The sequence below is a fragment of the Glossina fuscipes genome, unplaced genomic scaffold (genome assembly GCF_014805625.2).
Source record: "Glossina fuscipes isolate IAEA_lab_2018 unplaced genomic scaffold, Yale_Gfus_2 1, whole genome shotgun sequence".
Classification (NCBI taxonomy): domain Eukaryota; kingdom Metazoa; phylum Arthropoda; class Insecta; order Diptera; family Glossinidae; genus Glossina; species Glossina fuscipes.
Window position 1 is genome coordinate 43,095,136 of NW_023998415.1, and position 11,669 is coordinate 43,106,804.

The 11,669-nt window shown below is 31.8% G+C and overlaps 1 protein-coding gene across 1 annotated transcript; it reads right to left on the reverse strand.

Moving 5' to 3' along the window:
* Window positions 1-8,682: 8,682 nt before the first annotated feature.
* Window positions 8,683-11,442, reverse strand: LOC119644958 (proton-coupled amino acid transporter-like protein CG1139). The gene is made up of 8 exons (XM_038044701.1): window positions 11,387-11,442; window positions 11,152-11,302; window positions 10,949-11,070; window positions 10,619-10,845; window positions 10,436-10,566; window positions 9,827-10,005; window positions 9,574-9,746; window positions 8,683-8,972 (listed from the first exon to the last, which is right to left on the reverse strand). The coding sequence occupies exons 1-8, from the start codon at window positions 11,440-11,442 to the stop codon at window positions 8,683-8,685; spliced, it is 1,329 nt and encodes a 442-aa protein (XP_037900629.1).
* Between the last annotated feature and the right edge of the window lie 227 nt (window positions 11,443-11,669).

Sequence of the window (11,669 nt, forward strand, 5' to 3'; positions counted from 1 at the left end):
ATAGTGAAGGAATAAAAACAAGAACAAGTTGGTACGAGAGGAGTTTAACAAGCTAAAGGTTCGTTATGACGGAAAATTTATTAACATTTTTTTTTTTGTTTTTTTGTTTTTGTGCTTTTAAAACAGTAGCTAAAGAAAATAAATTGCAAAAATATGTTAACTAAAATACAATCTAGAATAAGAATAATAACAAGAAGAAAAACTAAATTAAAACTCAATGATGATTAATGATCTAACTTAAAGTAAAAATGGCAGCAAACACCCAGCACAACTTAACCAAAGTTCATATAAAAAATTTTTTGAAAAATACGAAGAGACTTAGAGAAGACAAAGCATGTTGGGGGCGTAACTGGCATGATGGCTATATACAAGAAGACTCTGAACTTCGGCTGATGGCTCGTTTAACTTTCAATATGCATTCTATTCAATAGTAATATATGCGCTACTACTCCTCCACTTCAATTAGCCCTAAAGCAAGAGTTATTTTTTCCTTGGTTTTTTTCTGCGCAGCCAGCTTAGTAGAGCTTAACAACAAAAAGGAAAAAAAAAATAAAAAAGTCGTCTCAATTATTATAGCATGCATACTTAGGTTCAAGTAAAAGCCACCAACATTATCATAAAAGGTAATACGAGTTTAGTTTATCTCCTTTTCTTTTTCACTTAAAAACTCTCTTTGAAAGAAATAATCATCTAATTATTCCATATATTTCATATACTGACTGATCTTCCAAAGATTCTTAGCTGCTCATCTATAACAAGTGTCTACGTATTCCCTACGTCTTGCCCTTTTTGTCCGCTTACCGTCGCTTTAGCATATGCATTTCCAGCAAATCTTCCGACCTCCCGAGGCTATACTCCATACAAGGTTTTCTGTATGCATAATAATAATAGTACCTACATATATATATATATATACGTATGTAGATACGTATGTAATAAAGAAGAACAACAGTCTACATATTTTATAGATTGCTTTTTTCTTTTGGCTTTTTATATATCCCTGAGATTGGCCTGGCCAGACATATTCACTATCGTACCTTGTTGTTGTTCTAAAGAGTTTTTGGTGCTTTTTTTTTATTTTATATTTTATATTTTTGTTTTTGTTTTTATTCTCCTTCTTTCATCTCTTGGCAATATACAATTTTTATGCTTTAACGCCCACACAATCAGTGCCTGTTATTAAAATGTTATTATATTACCTTATGTTAGCCCTTCTTCATCTTCTGTTCATCTCGTGGTGAAATCCTTTTTCATTTTCATCATTATGAAACTGAAATCTTTTAAAATTTATTTTGCCTTAAAAATATATTCAAAATATTTCTAAGAACGCTAATGGCGAAAATATTTTAAAAAGATTAACTCTTTGTACCTTTAGCGGTAAGCTCAGCTCAGCTTTACTTGTCTATCACAAAAATTATTTGCATATATATTTATATATGCATATATATATATATATATATATATATATGTAAAATGTATATTCTGACGTGCATATCTATATAATTTAACGATAAAAATTTTGGGGCTTTGCGCTGCGTATGCAAAGACGAATTATAATAATTAAGATTTACTCTACAAGCATTTATTGTAAGATCCGAATAAATCCATTTTTTTTTTTTTTTTGTTTTTTTTTTTTTTTCTAATATCGATAACCAACAAGTTGAGTATATAATATGCTTGGCTTTCCATTGGTAGAAATTTGAGTCGCCTTAAAGAATGTAGTTCTTAATCTATATAAAGTTCTAAGCGTATTTATGGCTTTTCTTGTCCTTTAATCTATTCTATCACTGGTAGCATTAAAAGCTTGACAAATTTAGATTTCAAATTGTTTTTCTTCCAATCTTCGTAATCTTAATTAAGGATTATAGATCATATTTCAAGATAGGCGTGACGCATTTGCGAATATACATACGATACCTAAAAAAACTACAACTTAAATTCCGTAAGTGACATTTCTCTTAAAGCTTACTCAGCTAAAAGACCAGCGTTAGTCGTTCGGAGTTGCGGTAAAAAAGTTTTGGAAAGTATAATGCGATGATTCAAGGTCATGTATAACAAAGCTCCGCATCGTCTTCACAAATTCTTGATTCCCTAATCTAGTTTGCGTTGAATATTTTTAAAATATCATCGCGGAATCCCTAAAAGTAAAATGCTAGCTAATACCTTAACAAATTTTCCTTGAACTAACAAGCTCGATAAAATTCAGGCGATTATAATCGTTAAAACAAGCTCCATATATATAGCGCAAGCTTTATATAGCACTTGCGTTGGTTCGATCAACGCTTTCAAATATATTGCGTAAAAGCATATATGAGCCATCAATTTCACAAGTGGGCCTATTTATAGCCTACCATTTGCGAATCAGACATTTCTGGAACGATTTATCTGTCTGTCTGTCCGTCTCTCTTCGAGATATTTTGATGAAATTTTGTACAACGCATTGCACTATTCTTATTGCCAACGTCCCGTAAAGCTCCCATAAGTAATTTTTTGAAAAAATCATTATATGAAAAAAACTTTTTCACTTTTATTATTTCCCGACAAAAATCTACCAAGAATGGTATTTCAACATCCTAAACGAAACGTAAGAAAAGAAGGACATTAGACCTTGTTTGAAACATTTTCCCACATTCTTACAAACTATAAGCTTTCATGTAACAAAAAGATTTAATTTTGAGTATTTTATTAGGGAAATATGTGAAAATACTCTAGAGGAACGCGGCCTATTACTAAACACCCTACGCTGCTTCGTTTGACACAGTCATTAATATAAGGACTTTTCGAAATAAATGCTTTAACGGGAAGTGATCGAAAAAGTGCTGCGTTCCGAAAGAAAGTAAGACTAACAAATACCACTAAAACCATTATAGTCGACAATGACTGCTCATTAAATACACAACGTCGCGACTTCGTTTAATACAGTTGTTCACAATTGCTTGTATTTTCTCATCTGACGACTTATAGGAGAGGTGGTCGAAGGAGTTGTCAAATCCGAACCATTTTTAATGCCGCTCGTCCTTAGGCCGAAACATGTCGTGTAGGTGCACTTGTAGGTTGAACGCAAGAAAACAAGATAGAAAGACAAACGTGAAGACAGACAGATAGATCGATTTTAAATCGATTAAGAAATTGATTCTAAATCGATCGGTATAAAAAAGATGGGTCTTTCTCAAGTCCTTCTGAGTGTTGCGTACATCCACACAAACTTAATATACTCTTGTACCGCACGCAAGTTCAGATATAACTAATTCAAAACACTTATTTAACATCTAAGTTTGAGAGATATAAATTTATTTTCGTAGCCCCTTCCTGCACAAGATATCTTATGCGTAAGATGGCAACCTTTATATGATAACTTTCTGGATTTCTTTATGAAAAAAATGATTGAAGATTTCGTTGTATTAGGCGAGATGATCTTTAAAGCATTGCTTCCGTAGAACATTTTCAATTTTTTACTAATTACAATTTGTTCATTAACATTTCATTACATTATACATGCAACGCGTAATTAGTTTATTGAAAATATAAATAAAAAATTCGACGATTTTCAATTTTCAAAATAAATTACATTAAAAAAATGTATTAATTAAAGTTGATAATGATCGGAGTGGTTACACGAATTAAGCTGATGATGATATCCTTATATGATACAGCAATGCTGAAATTTCTTCGGCTTCGAAGGGTTTCGAAAATGACATTCATACGAAATAGTTTGACAATTTTTGCTTCTTCTCATAAAGAGTTCACACCTTATAAATTTTCTAAGAAATTTCTAGAAAATAATTACATATACAATATAAAAAGCAATTAATCCACCATCACTTGACGACTTAACAAAATCGCATTTGAGTAGAACACAATTCCCACAAAAATGTATTCGTTTAATAAAATACAAATCTGGCATAGCTGAAGTGCGTCTATTCCATTTCCCTTTTAGAATAAATTTAAGAAACGCAAACAAACATCTGGCAAACGGAACCTATTTACGCGTTCCACTTAAAGCGTCAGTTAAACGGCAATCCACGTTGAAAAACTTGCACTTGACATACGATACTCGTTTTAAGTGCATCGGTGTATCGAATTAGTTGTGTTTATGAAAACACTACACGCTTATAAAGCCATTACTGATTGACTGTTCAGCCTTGAGAGTCGAGATCAAAAAAATGAAGTAAACTGTAGCGCGTATACAAAATGTTTAAATCAATTCGTTTGGAATTTTTTTTTTTTTTATATATATATTTAACAATTGTCAACCATATAAATCAGAATTGGTTTGCTGTAGCGAAAATTGGGGAAGAACCGAAAACATTAAATAAGATACAATAATAACAATAAAAAGTATTTGAGGTAATTGAGATAGGTCGTGGAGAAGGCCACATTTACAAATGTCAAAATTTAAGGTAATATTTAGTTTAGTTTTTATGACGTCCATACTAACTTCCCAAAAAAAAATGGACTTAGTACAGGAAAGGTTCTTCTTTTCCAAGAAAGACGTCCCCAACAATTAGAGCGCATAACTCTAAACATGTGATATGAGTTGTAATCAGTCCGGCAATGAGACGTCTTAATTTAAAACATAATACCTGGTTGTTCCTGGAAATGGAACGGAGAGAGATGGAAAGCTAATAAACTTAAAGCGTCTATTATAAGGAGCCTTAGGAATGCTAGGAACCGTAAACCCCATAGAGCAACTTTTAGAAAACACTTCTAAACAGAATCAATAAGGTCGATAAATACCCTATAGTTGGGTAATCGTACAATCGCAGCGCATTCGATCGAGAAAAGGTCCTATCAATGCAGCCTATAGCTTTTAGTAGCGTGCGGGACAAGAAATTCTTGGGATCAACGCTTAACCAAATCTAAAAGAGATTTACAGTTATTTGCCACCGAATGGATCTACGCGAATCGAAATTGAATTTTGGATCTACGCGAATCGAACTCCCACGTCATCGAAAGACATGACATTCTCGACTTTATAACAATTTAAAAAAAAAAGTTGTTAAGGGATAATGGGACAAACTTCAAAAGTGTTAACTTTTTTTTGTGCTTGTTCAGTGCGATAATCTTGGAGTCGCGCCGGCGAACATTAAAACAATGGGATTTCGTTTATACGAACGGCGATCATTAATAAGCAATAAAGAAAGCAAAAGACGAAAGCGACTGCCTTGAGTCATCTCTAGGGATAACAACAACAACATTGCATGAGATTTAACCGTGAAAAAAGGACACGTTGAATATGCCCAAAAATATACGATCTGATCAATCAATCCAATTAAAACGCAAAAATGCAATCAGTTTCATTGTCCACACGGATCCTAAAAGCAGTTTCCGATCCATATTTATAAGGCTTACGTGCATATGGCATATTTAATATGCTCTCAGCGGTGATGCGTTCACTTAAAGTTTACGATAATACGCCATAAGCTCCAACTTATATAATTCAATAATACCAAGGTGCACAAAAAGCAAAAAATGTTTACACAATTTCAAAAACTTCATCGCTATAGTGATATAGGTAGGGTGTCAGAAGTAATTATACATTCTAAAAATCACATTAAAATACTTAACAACATAAAACATTCCAATTATAAGGCATTCTAATATGGAACAAAAACAGAACGAACCGAAAGCTTAACCAGACGTGTAGGTCCTGTTGAATAATTCATTTTTTTTTTTTTTTTTTTTTTTTTTTTTTTTTTATCAAATAAGAACAGATCTATGCACTGATTTAACTAATGTTTTAACTTAAATTGAAAGCAATGAAAAGAGATAAAATTAGATTGTCCGTCAAGCAGACGGACAGATTTAAATTAATTCAGCTTCCGACTATGCTAATCGAACCCCTATACGGCGCATAAGGAAGGTAAAAAGTTCTCCAATATTTTTTTCCTTGCAAAAGGTCGAACGCATAGCTTAAATTGCGCATTGCAAGAAGCATTTGACTTAAGAGGCGCACACCAGTAGCACTAGAAAATATTGAAAATGTCGTTTCACTTCATTTATTTCATATGGGTTCGGTTACAATTTGCAAAATTTCATCTAAATTAGACGTACAATGAGAGAGTTATACTATTTCACGAACTTATTTATGCAGAAGACTAGCAAGAAAAATAGATGTTAAAAGAGAATATGAAAGAGAAAAGAGTCGAAAATGAGAGAAAAGTAGAAATATGTTTGCGTTCCGCTCCGAAAGTTAAGCGAATTGTAAGCAACGTTTTGCAAGTCAACACAAAAAAGAAAACCAAGCCCTAGAAAGTCTGATAAGGCTTAATTCAATCCCGTATTAGTTAACTAATATATATAATTGAAATAGTTTCGCGTGTTGCTAAAGTATGATATCAGCAGCGCCCGAATAGCGTAAAGGGTCTGCTTTACGATTTGCCTGCAACCCCAACATTGATTAAGTTTTATAAACCGAGAGCTTGCAGATAGTCAAACAGGAATATTGCAGTTAATTTCATTTAACACGTCTGGTGAATCTATAATACCATTTATCAGATTGTCTAAAATGCTGATGCGTTAAAATTAGTCCACATTTCTCCATTGAAAATGAAGTTAATAGCGGTAGCGTTTTTTACGTATGGTAATCGTGAAGCTTGAGAATACCACGGCAAATAGAGATAGATGAGAGACAAATTACGTGAAAATATGATAATCGGAGAAGATTGCACGATTTTTCTCATAAAATACTCAAAATTAAGCATAGCTGTTAAACAAGGTCCCCTATAAGGATCCTTATGCGGGAGGGTATCTGAAAAATAGATCTATGTTATCCAAACTTTACATTTTGATGTCGAATTACATCGAATTTCTATTGCCCTATAAGAGTTAATTTTTTATAAGAAAATCTATATGGGGTCTATGGGGTGTTCAAAACCCAGCTTCATCGCATTCAAATTTCCAATGTTCGCACAATACTTTTACGAACTTTTTGTCGAGCGACATAGCACTACGAATGTTTTCTTAGATAGCCATTTTTGCCTCTTCTTCTTCTTCTTCTTCTTCTTCTATGTGAGAAAATTGTAAAAACGATCCGATCAACGAATTCATTTTCATAGGTTTGCTTCTTGAGTTAAGAGATTCGACCGATAATTGGTGACAGATTTACATAGTGAGATATCACTGAGACAAACGGACAGATGTGCGGCTAAACTTAAATGAATCTTAAAAACTGTTAGCATACATCCGCGCTAGAACTTATGAATGAATATAAAATCCTGCTTCACATTGCATATTAACATAACATATTAAAATTAACTTGTTTACTATACGTAATAACAAGAAGTAGTGAGCAAAATCTTTATTTAAATCGTTAATCATTCTTTTTTTAACTCAAATGCTGAATGTTTTCGTTATAATAACAGGAATTCAGTTTAACAGCATTTGATTATTATTTCATTAATAATAGAAAGCAAATAAAATATTAAGATAGAATAATATATCATATATATATATGTATATAAATACATATATGTATATAAATGTATATATATACATATATAAATATATATATATATATATATATATATGCATAAACGTATCTGTAGGCATAAAAATAATTAACGTTTTAAATGTGTGTGAATGTGAAACAACAAGGAATGGTAAATAACCCGAATATATCGATCAAGATAACTAAACAGTTTAATCCATTTACGAGTTAACTCGAAACGCAAACACCTCAAATACTTACAACTAAAAATATAAACACACATAAGCAAGCCATTGCATACAGGCAATGAGCAATAATGACCGGTAAAAAAATGCACAGCCACTATAACGCTACTAACTAAAAGAAAAAAACAAGAAAAACAAATTGAAAAAAAAAAAAAACTTCGTATCTACGTACATAACATTGCCCGCTAGCTAAGTGAAAAATTTACAATCGGTGTTGTTGATATTATTGTTGGTTGTTGTTGTTGTTGTTGTTGTTGTTTACGTATTCCTGGTATTGTGTTGAAATAGTTTCAAATTTTTGTAAACAAGTGTACTCCTTAAAAGGAACCTAAATGCCCAGCAACAATGTTGTTTGAAAGTCACATCGTATACTTTACGCGAAGCGACCAGCACACCTTTAGCCTTTCGATGCACAACTTGAAGACAAATAGCAACGATGCACCACCACTGGCAAGTATTTGCAATGTGGCCCAATCGAGTGCTTTTGTATTTAGCTAAAGTTCTAAGTTTGTTTGTTGGTTTGCGCACCAACAACACATCATATACGCACATATACGCACGCACATATAAACACACTTACTCTTACTTACTCTCAGTAGTAGTTGTACATAAATTTAGTTCATTTATTGCCTTGTTAGCTTAATTGAGCTATCGCCTAATTAGTCGTGCAATCTTACCTTATCCGTGCATTGCGACACATCCAACATTTTAATCTCAATTTCACACACACACACACACACACACACAAACACACACACACAGAGACTCAAAACATCTTCATTTGCTCTTTCAATTCTCTAGATTGAAAGTATATGCTTATGCATACATATGTCTGTATGCATGCATCTACACAATATATGTACATATATAGATAATCATCTTAATTATCTGTTGTCTCAAATTAACTTGAAAATTCTCATAGATGTTGTTGCTTCTTTTTTATTTTATTTATTTTATTTATTTTTTTGTTTTATTTGCTTCAAGTAACTCTTCTTTATTTTCTCTTTATTATAAAAAATATGAATAGTATAATAAACTTTGATTGCCTTCGTTAATATACCCGTAATCTTTTTTAATAGTAATTATTGCCTCCCAAGTGCCTGCAATACAGCCGCTTACTCCGAAAATAATTAAAAAAATATCCCGTAAAAATTTACTGCTCGTAATTCGATGTCCCTTAGTATAAATGACGCACAAATCCATAAGGCCCGGCAATACAAACGATAGAATTGATAAGCAAAACGCGCCCACCAATGGTAGAAATATGGATATATCCGGTGAGAATACTGCAACTAATACTAAAATGTAATAAGAAAATTAATGATTACAGAACAAAAAAAAACAAAAAAAAAGAAGAAGACGAAGAAGAAGCTATAAGTTTTTCATATGAAAAAAAAAAAAACAAAAAAAATCTCTTATGCAAGAAATTTTTTTGAATCAGTTAGTGGGCCACGGCCGATCAGACGAACAAACATCGATTCAGACAATGATATATACATATATGTATACATAATGATTATAATAATGTTATCTACACACACACAGCACACACACATACATACATACATAAATACATACATACATACATAATATATCCATGTACCTCAAGTGGTGTAGTGTAGTATTAAATAATATAAATAAAAATCGAAAAAGTTTTACATTAAATTTCATCAAAATATTTTACAAATCTGAATACATAAGCTATGTAAACGGCCGCGAAATTTCCAGAATTATGCAAAGAATTATTGGAGAGTTAACGAATGTTCGAAAGGCTGTTCGTGCCCCAATGTACTTTGAAATTATTTTCAGCATACATTTCGCTTGATCAGTTCTAATTAGGTGCAAGGTAAAGCGAGAGAAAGATGCTTAATTGCTTCTATTAAAATTGAATTCACTTACCTGTGCTAAGTACTATAGCACATCGTGTATTATATTCTAAAATTGGTCGATATTCTTCATCGAACATGTCTTCAAGATAATAATGCCATAAAACATCGACAACGACATAGCCTTGCAAAGCATATGTAAGAAATATAGCTAATGCGAATAATAATTTTGCAAGCCGTGAGATTCTTTAAAATAAAAACATAAATTCATTCCAAAAAAAATTTATTAAAATTCAATTATTTGCTAACAATAATTCAATACTTACAGCATATCTGAGGGCATGTTTAAGGTAATACTGCCATAAGCCTGGCAACCGAAACGCCAATAACCCACAAAACCGAAGCCAGCGTATATGATTAAGGTAAATAAAGAGGCCAACGATAAAATACCAGTACAACCAAGATAATCCTTAGGATTTGCCATTTCATGTTCAATGGCTATTATCTGGAAATATACAAACAAACAATACATCTCTTGCTTAGGATTAATTAATTTTTCATACTGCGAGAAACGATCGGTCTTTACTTAATTATGGACGGAGTAACATTTTTAACATTTTCTTCCATTCTTCTTCTAGTTAGGTTGTCGAGTTTCTTAAATGCATTGACCGATCAGCCCCCCTTTTGTGTTAATCTTAATGACACACATACTTCTTAAAATTGTAATAATTCTGTACAAACTTTTTTAGTCATACGAATGTAAAAATTTCAAATACATTTCTACATCGAATAATTTCTAATCATTGCATGTCAAATAAAGAAAATGTTCATATCTCATATCTCGAAATGGGATATTAAGAAGATATGAAGCACTTTCTTACAAAACATTTCAAACATTAAAATCAATTCTTCAATACGTTACAATATATGCTTACCACACCCACCGATTCCATTGAGAATAGCACTGTACCAAAAAATAACGGATATTTACGAATAGTGTTAAACATTTTACGATCACTTAGCGGCGGCAAATCCTCAAATATATATATCAAAATACAAGAAAATCCTTTTCAAACACACGTACAAGAAGTGTTCTAAATATTTTTTGGTTGCATTACCTGTGATTACCATGATATTAGCTAACATTGAAAATGGCACCAAACTTTTCAGACTTCGTATCATAAATAATGAAACCAAAGGTCCCGTTAACCCGATAACATATAAATTATAGCTCCATTGCTGATAAAATGCATCGCCCAACTGTTTAAGATTATCGGCAATGAATAAAATATAAACGCAACAGACACCAAAATGATAAAGACACATAAAGAAATTAACTGTAAATCTGTAAAAGGCAAAAAGAAATGAAGGGAAATTTTTCATTTAAAAAAAAAATAATAATGTTTATAAAGATTTGAGAACACAAGGCACAAGGATGAAGCACTTGCTCTGCCAAAGGTGAAAGCATACGCAGACATATTGGTCCCTCCTCCAACGCAATTCGCATGCACTCCGGATAAGATAATAATCGCAAATCATGAACTTTACTTATTTCATACATAGCTATAATCTATATAATAATAATTGAAGAGATTTTCATTTGCTTAGCCGTAAAATAATTTCTCTAAAATAAGTCTCTCTCTAACCATACCAGAACATTTATGCTATAGACCATTATGAAACCAATTACAAATGTCCCAATTAAACCGTTTAACCAACCGGCATTGCAAAAAGCTCTCGGCATTTCTAGACAACCCGTTCCAATCGAACATTTGATTATGCTTATGAACGCATCCACATTTCTAATATTAATATGAAAATAATTTTTTCGATATTTTTTTGTAATTTTTCGCCTGAAATTAATTTCGTAATAATATAGTATTTACGTTATTGGCGTTTCAATATCTCGTTTCCCGAAATGTGGATCAAAATTTGTGCTCATCGTATCGCTTATCTTGAATAGTTAGTTATTTTAAAATAATTCCAAAAAAATATATATAAAAAAATCCAAATAAAGTCAAGACAAATAAATATATATAATTAATCGAAGTAATGATAAAATGATATTTTCTTGAAAAAAAAAAAAAATATCGATAAGTGTGACAATCAAATGAATGAATGAAAATTTTGTATGTAATTTTTCAATCACTCTATCCGCCAACTTCTTAT

What these genes read in the sequence shown, in the direction of transcription:
- LOC119644958 (XM_038044701.1), bottom strand. Translation starts at nt 11,442, where the DNA reads ATGAGCACAAATTTTGATCCACATTTCGGGAAACGAGATATTGAAACG. An exon ending in TCTATAGCATAAATGTTCTG is followed by an intron (nt 11,071 to 11,151) that starts GTATGGTTAGAG and finishes ATTATTATATAG; the next exon opens with ATTATAGCTATGTATGAAAT. An exon ending in AACATGCCCTCAGATATGCT is followed by an intron (nt 9,747 to 9,826) that starts GTAAGTATTGAA and finishes TTTATTTTAAAG; the next exon opens with AATCTCACGGCTTGCAAAAT.